The sequence below is a fragment of the Brassica napus genome, chromosome C3, assembly GCF_020379485.1.
Source record: "Brassica napus cultivar Da-Ae chromosome C3, Da-Ae, whole genome shotgun sequence".
Lineage (NCBI taxonomy): Eukaryota > Viridiplantae > Streptophyta > Magnoliopsida > Brassicales > Brassicaceae > Brassica > Brassica napus.
In genome coordinates this window covers 47904770-47917133 of record NC_063446.1, presented here as the reverse complement: position 1 = coordinate 47917133, position 12364 = coordinate 47904770, and the positions used below count along the sequence as shown (strand labels likewise).

General features: G+C 38.1%; 1 protein-coding gene across 3 annotated transcripts; it reads right to left on the bottom strand.

The window, feature by feature from the left end:
* Window positions 1–843: 843 nt before the first annotated feature.
* On the bottom strand, window positions 844–11599 carry LOC125584466. 3 transcript variants are annotated; one of them, XM_048752959.1, is made up of 3 exons: window positions 1833–11599; window positions 1646–1708; window positions 844–1188 (listed from the first exon to the last, which is right to left on the bottom strand). In XM_048752959.1, exon 1 carries the CDS (start codon window positions 10667–10669, stop codon window positions 9059–9061), a length of 1611 nt encoding a protein of 536 aa, XP_048608916.1. In that variant the 5' UTR covers window positions 10670–11599; the 3' UTR covers window positions 844–1188; window positions 1646–1708; window positions 1833–9058. The 3 variants fall into 3 exon arrangements, with proteins under 3 accessions (XP_048608916.1, XP_048608914.1, XP_048608915.1); XM_048752957.1 differs by having other exon boundaries at window positions 1646–11599; XM_048752958.1 differs by lacking the exon at window positions 1646–1708.
* Window positions 11600–12364: the final 765 nt, after the last annotated feature.

The following is a 12364-nucleotide window of genomic DNA, read 5'->3' as shown; positions in this document are numbered from 1 at the left end:
TACTAGTACTACTAATATGAACTACTATGTACTATTGTGAACTACCTTGAACTACCTTAAAATACCTTAAATTACTATGTATTATTCATGTTTATAAGAACATTAATTTTTGTCTTATTGTTTATTTTTAGAAGATGTATATCATATATTACGTGATAATATGTCCATATATGTGTTTATTTGCCAAATTAGACATAAGATACTCTTAATTTCTCAAGTTGATAGAAAATTTTCCATTTCCATAGAAAACATCCTTATATTTCCATACTAATGTCTTGATGAGAATGTCATAATGAGATGAATAACAGAAAATACATATTTTTTGAAACTTTTTTTCTAGAAATGTGTTATATACAATCTAAAACTGTCTAAATGCATTAGTATTACTAATAAATTTGATTTTTTGATATTGTATTACTAAAAAATGTTGTATTTTGCCAAAGTATTACTACGAAGAAGAAAATATTACTACTATCTTGTGTACTACTAAGTGTAAATTTTCAGATATGTATTATTTTTTTTTTTAACACGTTTTAGATATATTTTTTTTGTTGAAATTTTTTGACACGCTTTAGACAAATCCAAATTTTTTTGTTTTCTTAGTAATAATACTAAGTTCAAATTTTTGTTTTTAGCACACAATAATACCTAGTATTCTAGTAGTCCAATCCTGCAACAACACAAGCAATAGTGTTGTCAAATTTTACATATGTGTTGTCAAATTAGACATAAAAACTCTTTATTTCTCAAGTTGATAGAAAACTTTTCATTTCTATAGAAAACATCATTATGCTTCTATACTAATGGAAAAACCATATTAAGATGAATAATTGAAAACACTAATTTTCTAAAAAAAATAGTTTTTTTAATAACACCTAAAAAACTCAATTATCCAAATATTTTCGTTTTACACATTAATACCTAATATTCTAATAGTCTAAACCAAGACGTTTTAAACAACAAACATCGAACGTCCAAAATTTAAGTTACATTTAGACAAGTTCAGAACAATAGTCTTGCTTTTTCGCTCTTCTATATATCAATTTTTTTTACTTTTCTTCAGCTTTCTTAGACCTTGAACTCGTGGACAGACGTGTAACCATTCCGTGGATGACCATTTGTATCAAGTCTTGCTTCTTGATTAATTTGCTTCTTTTCTCCGCTCATTGTTGATTGGTATAACAGTCACTGAATCACATGAAAAAACAGAACACCATTGAAAGTTATTAGTACAAACAGACAAAACAAGACGATTTTAGACACAAAAGCTTAAACTATTCATATGAGAGTGATAACATAAAGTCTTCATCTTTCATAATTAGAACAAATAGTAACATAAAGGCCAAAGCTTTCCTCACGATCAGTAACATACTCGAAATGAAACGTAGCAGTCACTGAATCACACGAAAATAACAGAGCACCACTGAACAAAAAATCTAAATCACAGACTTCACAAAGAACATTGGCTTACTGAACCAACATACACCCATTGCCTTTTCTCTATCTATTCTTCTATACCAAATCTAAAAGTTTGTATCTTTGCCAAATGGAAATATCAAATTATCATTCACACACACAAAAACGACTTGTGTACACTCTCCAAAATTAAACCCAGATTGACTTTAACGGACCATGTAATGTTTACCTAATCAGGTTCAGTAAACAGCAGGATCAGAATACAAAAGGCCCACTCAACACTGCTGATGATCTGAATGAAGAGAGTGCAGAGGAAGAGTGGAAAGAAAACGCAGCGGATGAGAAAAATGGCGTGCTGTCTGACTCTAAGAAGAAGTAGAACATCCTAAACACACCAAGCGAACATGGTAACAAACCTTTTGAGTTGTAAACTCTCGAGAGCCGGACAAGAACCCAGCAACTTCTTCGGTCCAGGACAAGGATCCCTCTTCCTACAAGACAAGATTATCAGCGTCTTCAATCTCTCAACGCACAAAAGCGCAGCCATCCAACCATTATCAGTCCTATGGTCACTGGCCAACACTATGAAGACAAATATGTATGCCCACATAGGACTTTATCTCTCTCTCTGATTCATTTACATATAAAGCAACAACAAATCTCTCATCTTCCTCCAAATCGAAGCATACAATTCCCATGTAGTTTCCAAGGTCGACGTAGTTTCAAACCAAATCAACCCGAACCAATCCCTAGATAAACTAACACCAAACTGTCGCTACCCAATGAGAAGATAGTACGAAAATCCATACTGAATGAATTCTCCAACGAGAATGTGATCAAATACGAAGGATAAAATACTCTGCTGTACAAATCAGAGAAAGAAGAAAAAATCAGAAGAAGAAAAAATTGTGAAGGAGAAAGAAGACGACGAGACAATGGGAGAGAGAGATGAAAAAGGAAAATATATATTTTTAATTAAATTTTAGGAAAAAATCCATTTGAATCGGATCTGGGTAGATAACCCGGTAGTATTGTGATTGGGTTGGTAATTCTGAAGATTCACTAAGGGGTTTATCGTATTTAGATGTGTTTTCGACTTAAAAGAAAACCAAAAAGAAAATACTTTTTATAAGTGGTGCATATTAGAACTTTTGTACGAGGTAGTAGGATAAATTAGAATAAAGTCCGACAAGTGAGGACCGCTAATTATTGATTTATAAACTCTAATCATAAAAATTACACATAACCTTAGAATTCACACAAAAATCACTGACAGAGCAAATCATGCCTAAATCAAATCCCTATAACTACGCAGTAAGATCAGACCCTCTTTTAAAACACACGATATACATTTAACTCACGAGATCTTTGTTATAAGCATCCCAAAAATATATATAACACCGAAGCTTGTCTCCCAAAATATACAAACTCAGAAATAAACACAAAGCCATGGCTTCCCCACAAGATGACTACATCGTCTTCCCTGACGAAACCAACCAATCCCCCGAAACAATCCCACCTTTGGCTGTGTCAACCCAACATGAAAATGCCGAAAACTCATCGCTGTCGTACAATGCCGTTCCAGGAGCAGCATCACCATCGTCTTTCAAAAATCTTGACCTTGGCTACTTCTCGGACCATCCTCTCAATACGCTCGAAGACCATACTGCCCTAATGGAGATGTGCCTGAAGGAAAATAATCCTGAAGCCCACTATATCGAGGGCTTGAAGGAGTATTTTCACTTTGGGAACACTGCCAAAGGACTATTCCACCTTCGCAGTTCCGCTGATGGAGATTACGCAAACGCTACGTACATGTATGGTCTGCTTATGCTGTCCAGAGGAAACCTGAAAGAAGGGAAACGGTACATGGCTACTCTAGGCTGGAGGGACAACAAACAACAAGTTGATCGTTGCTGGAGGAGGATTAGGAGATCTCTGCGCCATTTTGACATTTCCATGAAGAAGCGATATGTCCGAAACATGCTGCTCCTTAAACCCTCCAAAAGGTGCCACGTCAATGATCTGGATACTCGGTGCAAGCGTTGCTTTCGCTACAAGCAAGTGCTGAAGTTTATTGACTTTATTTGATGGGAGCTTCAGAGTCAAGCCCATCTACTGCTATCATTCCCGTTTTCTTCTTTGAATTTCTGTTTCAGTTTTTATTAAGATTTCTGCTCTTGCTTTGTTTGAATTTCTTTTACCGTTTTACTAAATTAAAGTATTTCATTTTTTCACATATAAGGTGTCTTATTTGAAAAACAAAACTACCTCGGGTACATACAGAATCCCCAATTATTATTCCGGAAACTTTCTTGAAGTAAGTTAAAAAAAATATAAACGAACTCTTACAACAATTAAATATAATAAAACCATTAAGAAATAAAAAACATATTATGTTCAATACAATATAAAGAAAAAATACCAGATATATGGACGTAAAAAAGTGAAATACAAAAATATCATATTTACTTATTGCATTCATTCCTACCTACTAATTACTATAATACTCTTTACTGATAAAACAACAATTAATCTCATAAACTTTTTTTTTTTTTGACAACAAAAGTATCTACAAACTCATGTGGACTCTGTAAACCAAACTGGCAACTCTGCATCCATGTGTACGACGAACGACGGTTGTATCCGAGCACTGCGTGCCAAGCGATCCGCCATTGTATTATTCGTCCTAGGAACATGAACAATATCCTAGTTGGTGAAGCTTCTTCTCAAAAGCTTAATATCCTCCTGGTAACTTTCAAATGCTGGCCATTTCTCTAGTTCTGAAACCATCTTCACCAGTTGGGAACAATCCGTTGCAAACGTGACCCCGTACTGTCGCAAGTTTTTCATACATTCCATTGCCCAGATTAATGCCTCCATCTCCGCATGAAGAGGTGAGAGACTTGCCCTTACATTCCTTGCCCCTAGTAAACCTTCAAACCCCGGAATGGTACTGAACCATCCTTGTCCTGTGAAAGAATCTTTATCTTTCCAAGAACCATCCGTGAAACACCATCGTCCTGCGTTCCCTAAATGTGATTGGATCTGTACTTCAGGCGCCACCCTTGAATTATTGATCATCTGTGCCTCTGCCCAAAGTGTGGATTCCAATTCTGCTAATTTAAGCGTCTCCCTCGGATCCGTATCTATATTACTGAAAACCTTATTATTCCTATCCTTCCAAATGTACCATAATATCCATGCAAACTGATGACCCTCCATTTTCGGGTTGATTCTCCAAAATAAGTGATCCATATTAGCGAATAGAGAACCAATAGGGAATAATGTCGGGTTTGATGGAATCTTTGATAGTGGCCACACTTGACGTGCCGGAGGACACTCGAAGAAAGCATGATTTATTGATTCCTCTGGGTCTCCACACCATGCACAAACTGTATCTCCTTTTATTCCCCTTGATTTTAAATTCTTTGTCACTGCTATACAACCTGTCAGCAACTGCCATAAAACTCTTTGGAGGGCATTTCACTTTCCAGCAGAATGCCTTGAGAATATCCACATTAGGGCCATAAAACTCCGGTGGTTTTTCCTTATATGGATATATCCTTTCGACATGATACCCTGATTGTATCGTATATCTCCCATTATTAGTGAAATGCCAACCATTCCTGTCTTCCATTTGATTTCTACTCAGAGGAATACTCTCAATCAATTTCGCATTGTTGGGTTCCACCAAAGTCCTAAGTGCCTGTAAATTCCAAGTGCGGGAGTCCTGATGAATAAGGGAATCCACTGTAAGGTCCAGGTAACTATTATGAAGGTTTTTGTTAGCTAGTCTCGGGCGAGTGGATGGGAGCCAAGGATCATTCCATACTGAAATAGATGACCCTGTGCCCACCCTTTTAATTGGTCCTTTACAAACCAGAGATCTAGCTGAGATGATACTCCTCCATCCATACGACGGGGAGTATGAGCGAATCGGTTCCAGGGGTGAAGCATTCCTGTAATACCGTCCTTTAAAAACTCGAGAGAAAAGAGAGTTTGGTTTCTCTATCAGCCTCCACAATTGCTTTCCAAGCATTACCGTGTTAAAATCATTTAAATCTTTAAAACCTAGTCCACCATTATCCTTATGTTCACATAATTTATCCCATGATTTCCAGTGCATTCCCCTTGTACTTCCTCCTGGGCTCCACCAAAACTGAGCTACTGCACTCGTTAGTTTCTTCACTATAGCTTTCGGTAATCTGTACACCGACATCACATGGTTTGGTAGCGCAGTTATCACCGACTTGATAATTACCTCTTTTCCCCCTTTGGTAAAAAATCTAAAAGTCCAACCATTCACCCTGTTATTGAGACGATCTTGTACAAAACCAAACACTTGAACCTTCGATCCTCCTAGACTTTCCGGTAAACCTAAATAAGATCCCATTCCTCCTAAATTCTGAATCCCCAATATGTCTCGCAATTCCTGACTGCTTGATTCCTCAATCTTATGTCCAAATTGGATTGAGGATTTCTGGAAATTTATTTGTTATCCGGATACAGCCTCATAATCCTTTAATATCCTGAGAATAGTTTGACATTCATATTTGTTTGCCTTACAAAAGAACAAACTATCATCTGCAAATAACAGATGAGACACCTCTGGACACACTCTAGCTACCTTCATACCGGTCAATTGTTTCTCCCGCTCCGCCTTTTTTATATTCCTTATTAAAGCCTCTGTACACATAATAAATAAATAAGGGGATAATGGGTCCCCTTGACGTAATCCTCGTTGAGGTATAGTGAGACCACGCGGCTGCCCGTTGAGTAAAACTCTATATTGAACTGAAGATATACACTCACACATTAACTTAACCCAATGTGCATCAAATTCCATTTTATTAAGAAGGGCCTCTATAAAATTCCACTCTATCCGATCATATGTCTTACTCTTATCCGTTTTAATTGCCATAAACTTATATTGACAGGATTTGTTGGTTCGCAAACCATGAAACATCTCCTGCGCAATAAGAATATTATCCGATATTAACCTTCCTGCCACAAAAGCCGATTGTGTCTCCGAAATTAGCTGGGGAAGACAATTTTTTAATCTTTGACACAGAACCTTCGAAATGATCTTATAACCTACATTGCATAGGCTTATCGGTCGTAGTTCCGTCATCCTTGATGGTCTCTCTATCTTTGGAATCATACAAATATTTGTTATGTTCAACCGTGAATCCATATCACCTGTAATCAAAAAATTATTGACCAACTCAACCACATCCTTCTTAATGACATTCCAGGAATGCTGGAAAAAAAGGGCTGTCATTCCATCTGGGCCAGGCGCTTTCTCCGGATGCATCATAAATAACGCTTGTCGAACTTCTTCCTCCGTTGCTCTTCGCAGTAACATTTGATTCATCTGAGGGGAAATAGATGGACCTATCTCCTCCAAAAAACTATCAAACTCCCTTGGGTTTGTTGATCTAAACAAATCCTCAAAGTAATCTACTACCACCTTCTCAGCACTGTTCTCTTCAGTGACCCAATTACCCGCTTCATCATGGAGGCCTACTATTTTGTTTCTGACCCGACGTTGCTTTGTCAGAGCGTGGTAAAACTTAGTATTTAGGTCCCCAGATGAATACCACATATTTCTACTCTTCTGATGCCAATATTCCTCTTCATCCTTATAGGCCTCTTGTAATTTCCTAGATATCTCAATAATATCCTCTTGTGACCTATTATTATCAGTTTGTACTTCTTCCAACGCATTTTGGAGATTCTGAATTTTGTCCTTCCCATATGGTTGATTATTTTTCCGCCATTATGAAATTTCATGACGACAATTACCAATCTTTGTGATGAAATCCTCTGAACGGCCTTCCTGATTTTCTGTCCATCCTGATACTATTGATTCCATAAGCCATTCTTGACCAATCCATCGTTTATCAAACCTAAACTGTCCTCTTTTCCTTCCTGGTACTTTTTCTTCCAAAAAGGCTACCACAGGTCGATGATCCGATCCCACCAATCTCAAATATTCTGTATAAGAATATGGAAAAAGAGTATGCCATTCCTCATTAGCCAAAGCTCTATCCAGTCGACATCTAACCGTAAATGCTCCTTTCCCTTTACCTCTCCGACCTTGCCATGACATCTTATTTCCCCGAGCCGGAAATTCCAATAAACCACTATTCCTTATCATATTATTAAAAGGGATAAAAGAAGCTACACTCCATAGAGACCCCCCATCCTTTTCATGATTCCCAGTAATCTCATTTAGATCGCCAATAATAAACCAGGTTTCAGATCGTGCTAATCCGTATCGAGTTAAGCGTTCCCATACCTGTTCTCTTAGCTTTTGAACCGGATCTCCATAAACGAAAGTAAGAAAGACTTGTTTCCCATTAGACACCGCTTCTATGTCAATCATTCTATTACTAGAGTATAATATTTTTACTTGATATTCATTGTTATAGTAAAGAGCCAAACCACCACTTCTCCCGCTTGGATCCACAGTAACCAAGCTATCATATCCAAAGTGAGCCTGAAATTTTTGAACAAATTCAAACTCCTGTTTCGTCTCTGACAAAAATAAAAAATCTGGTTTATGCTTATGCCGTATTTCCTTAAGATAACTTATGGTCCAGTGACTTCCAAGTCCTCTGCAATTCCAACTTAGTATTTTCATAAAAAAATATTTTTATATTGCTCATGCGAGCTAGAGGATTCAGGCTTGAGGTCACCCAAAGACCGGAAAACGCCAACATTCCATAACCACCATACCAGAGCAATTGTTACACATTCAACACATACAAAACCCCTATATAGTTCCATCACACCTTGACGTAATGCCACATTCCGATAACCATTATTATTATAACTGTGATTTAATAACAAAGGCCCCCTTGAAACACCCGAGTTCAGTCTCATTCTCGATAACCATGATCTCGAAATCAATCGAGGAAATCTATTAAGACAAGTCCATGTCATAAAGAATCTAATCCATTGCAGTTCAAATATATCCACATATCCAAGGCAATGCAAATTATAATAATTATTCCTCGAATCTCCCCTACTAATTCTCCCCGTAGAATCCTTATAATGAATCTTATTTAAAAAAATAGCTACTGTGGCCATAAGAACCAAAATCGCAAGCATTTGTTCATACTGCTTTTGGGCCACACCCTTTACATTCAAAGCCACTAATACCAACCCATTACCTAGCCAATTTGGCTTTACACACCCGACCAAGATAATGGTAAGAAAAAACCAATTATTAGTGACATTATGTGTACTAGATCTAATCCAACTCTCCCATACATTCCAAAAGTCATCGCCAGAGAATCCACCTAGCACCATTATACCAAGAGATACCTGTAGATTAACCACGGAAAACCATCTAAGATGAACCCAATGTTGAATCCATGAAAGTTCCTTTTTATTCCCAAACCACATAACAAGATTAAAAGGACAAAGAGGACACCTTAAACCCAAACCGCAAAAAGAAACCGTGCTACCATTTGAACCAACTACACCATACTTGCTCATAGAACTTATTTTAAAAAAGTAAAACCCAATACGAAAATTAAAACCCCGCCCACTTAAAACAACAGAGAAAACTTGATTCATAAAACCTATGTTTTGGCATTCCACTCTTCGGGATTGAGGGTCCCTTGCTCTCCTACTGCTTGACGTTATCTCCATGGCGTGTGCCTATCTTGGTCGGAGCTCGTTTCCGCGGCGAAGCAAGCGCAGACGCAATCCTCATCTTCGTGCTCACTGCGGTACCCAATGAGGCCTTAAGCAGTCTCTTGCGAGAAGCATGCTTCTTCCCTGTTACTTCATCAACCTGCTCCTTCTTCTCAGCGTTAGTGCCTATCTCCAGCTCCCTCTGGGTGTTATCACCCTCCTCCTGTTCCTTCATCATCTCCTCCAGCTCACTATCAGAAACGTCTGGTAAGCTATCTGCCGCATCCAAATCAATTCCATGCTCCAAAAAGACAGCTCGAAACTCATCCATATTCATCACCTTATCATCCTCCAAAACCGGTTGTTTCTCCACCAAACCCTGAATCATTTGGAGCCCCTTCTCCACCTCCATAAGATCTGAGATAGCTTCTGTTCCCAACGTCTGAGTCTTAACAAGTTGTTCATGGAATTCTTGAGAGGGAAGTATTTTGTCGATCACCACAGGATCCCTAATCTCTCCATCTTCCTTCGCCTCACTCCTTACTGTACCATGAACCTGCTGAGCCCCTGTGTGTCCTGATAAAGTCCTACCATGGCCCTCTTGAGTATCAACCTTAGTCTCATCTCTCCGTGAACTTCTGTATCTCGAGCCCTCGCCATCTCCGCGGTAGCCTTTGTGGCCATTAGAGGATCCCTTGTTTCCTCTATCAGCCGCCTTAACCCATTTCAAGTCAGCCTCATCAGTCATCTTGCCCTTGCCCTTCCCATGGTAGTCGCGGCCATCTCGCTCTTTGTATTGTTGTTTCGGAGCTCCATTGATGACTACCCCCTTATAGCTCCGTGCTCGATCGTCATGCTTCCCCCCATCATACCAACCCCCGTTCCCTTCTCTATCTTTCCTTCTCTTCTCTGGACTCGCCATCGCGACAGTCTTCTTTGACAGAGGACATAGCTCCTCTTTATGACAGAGACTCGAACAAACATCACAGTACCCGAACAGTTTCTCATACCTCAAAGAGGTCTTTACTTCCTCGCCATCGTAGAACTCACCCCCTTTGAAGTCCAAAGTGGTTTCAAAGCATAACTCTTGAAACGCATCCACCACCACTTGAACTCGACAATGTTCCACATCCACTGCTACTAATCTTCCAAGTGCCTCGCCGAGGCTTTCAAAAGTTGGGGTCGTCCTGAACTCCATTGGAACACCAATCACTCGAACCCAAAAAGTGATTTCGGATGGGAATAGTTGATTCTTCTTTGGTTGCCACCGCGCCAAAGCAAGCATCCAGTATTCAAAATGATAAGGCTGAAGCTTCATGACCGCATCAATATCATTCTCCGTTTCAAAATCAAATTGAAACTTGCCAAACCCCAAGTCTGTCCCAATCACCCGATCCTCCAACTTCCATATCTTAGGTACATTCTGGATCAAAGCCTTCATATCTTGCTCCGGAGGATTCATACACCTTCCAATCAGAGTTTTGGAGTAGGTCTTGATGAGCGCCGAGTTGTCGAAGTGAGGCACCGTAATCTTCAATCTTTTTCGAGCACTCTCTCCTTCTTTCATATCCCCACCGTTACCCACTAGTTGCCCCTGTGTCATGATGAACAAAATGAGAGAAAGACCTTGTTTTGTTCTGTAGAAAAACGTACAAGATTGATTCGATGAGTTCCAATAAAACAGAGACCCAATATCCCCTTTATAATAAATCCCACTTTCCAAATACCCGAGCCAAGGTTGATCCCCTTTAATTCCATATATCTCCAACTGATATTCTTTGTGAAATCTCGTTCCCAATCTTCTCCATGGAATTTTATTATCATAAACACTAGAAATCACAACTCTCCATATCGCCTTTGTACTTCCCCATTCTCCTTAAAAGAGAAACAATACAGAATCTTTAAACCGCCAGACTCAATACCTGTAGATCTCTGTGATTTCGTCTTGATGATGATCGAAATCGTAATCGAGATCTCTGAAACAGTCCTTCTTAATTTTCCAAAATATCCATTCCGTATATCCAAATCAAATCCCCTGAGATTCGGTAACATCGCCCAATCTAAGAACCCCCACTCCATGCCTTGCTGTTCCTGTAGATCCACCCGTTCGCCGCCTCCATTTCCAGGATCCCATCGCCGTGAAATCATGAAAAAACTAAGCTTAACAACAATCTCATAAATTTAATCTTCCAAAAATATAAGCATATTAAAATATCTACTCAAATCAAGCAAATCAAAAAGAAAAACATAATAAATACAGAATCGTTCATTGCTATCTTCTTTCCAACTATTCTCTACACGTATATATCTTTTTGTTAAAGATATGAGTATTAGTCTCAATCTACACGTATATATCACGGCGAAAATTACGACAAAATATACAACGGAACCTACTACCATCCAAAACAGTAACTCATCGCCTACCAAAAATATGTCTACAATATTCTTATACATTAATAATCAACACCCAAACGTTATCAATTACGTTAATCAATTGCACTAGACGAGACTAATCCGTTGGAGAAGGGATCGATTCCACCAGTTTATCTATTCCCCTGTTTCAAAGAGTTTAGACTCTATCCTTTATGTATTTTGTTTTTAAAGAATAAATAAAAAACCAAAAAGAAGCAATTTAATTTGCCCAAATAAATTCATGTTGTTTTAACTTTGACTTTGATTTCCATGGTGTGCATTGGGCAACACTGGATCTGAAATGAGTTTCAAAACAACATATATATTCAAATTCCCATTCGAAAATAAGAATTACATTCTTCGGCTTCTATTTTTCTTCTTTAGTTCCTTTTTCCAATATATTACAGTGGGTAGAGTGCTCTAACCAGAGTATCGGTCATACCATATACACTCCACAGTTTGGCTTTGGATTGAGATACAAAAATTGCTTCCATGACAAATGTATCTTGGCATGAAGCCCTTGCTTGAGCTACACTCAACCCCGTTTCTCCAAATGCTTCAAGAATATTAATATGCTTATCGTCTACATATAGACTTTTTTAAATCAATTAGTTCGTGTATTTAAAATTTCATCTCACTACGTATATATGATAATCAGGGAGTATAATTTTAGATGTTTTGTTTGTAATTTAATAGTTTGATATGGAGAGTAATATCGATTTTAGTTTCTTTGATATAAAATATTATATGAGGTCTTTGTAATTATTTTTGATGTACAGAGAACTAACATATTTCGCCCAACCCATATACTGCTTAGCAATTTATAATTAAAGTAACATTATTACTAAAGCTGAACTCTACATAACAACTAATACTATGATGATCC

Coding starts and splice junctions, on each gene's coding strand:
- LOC125584466 (XM_048752957.1), bottom strand. CDS start 10,669: ATGACACAGGGGCAACTAGTGGGTAACGGTGGGGATATGAAAGAAGGA.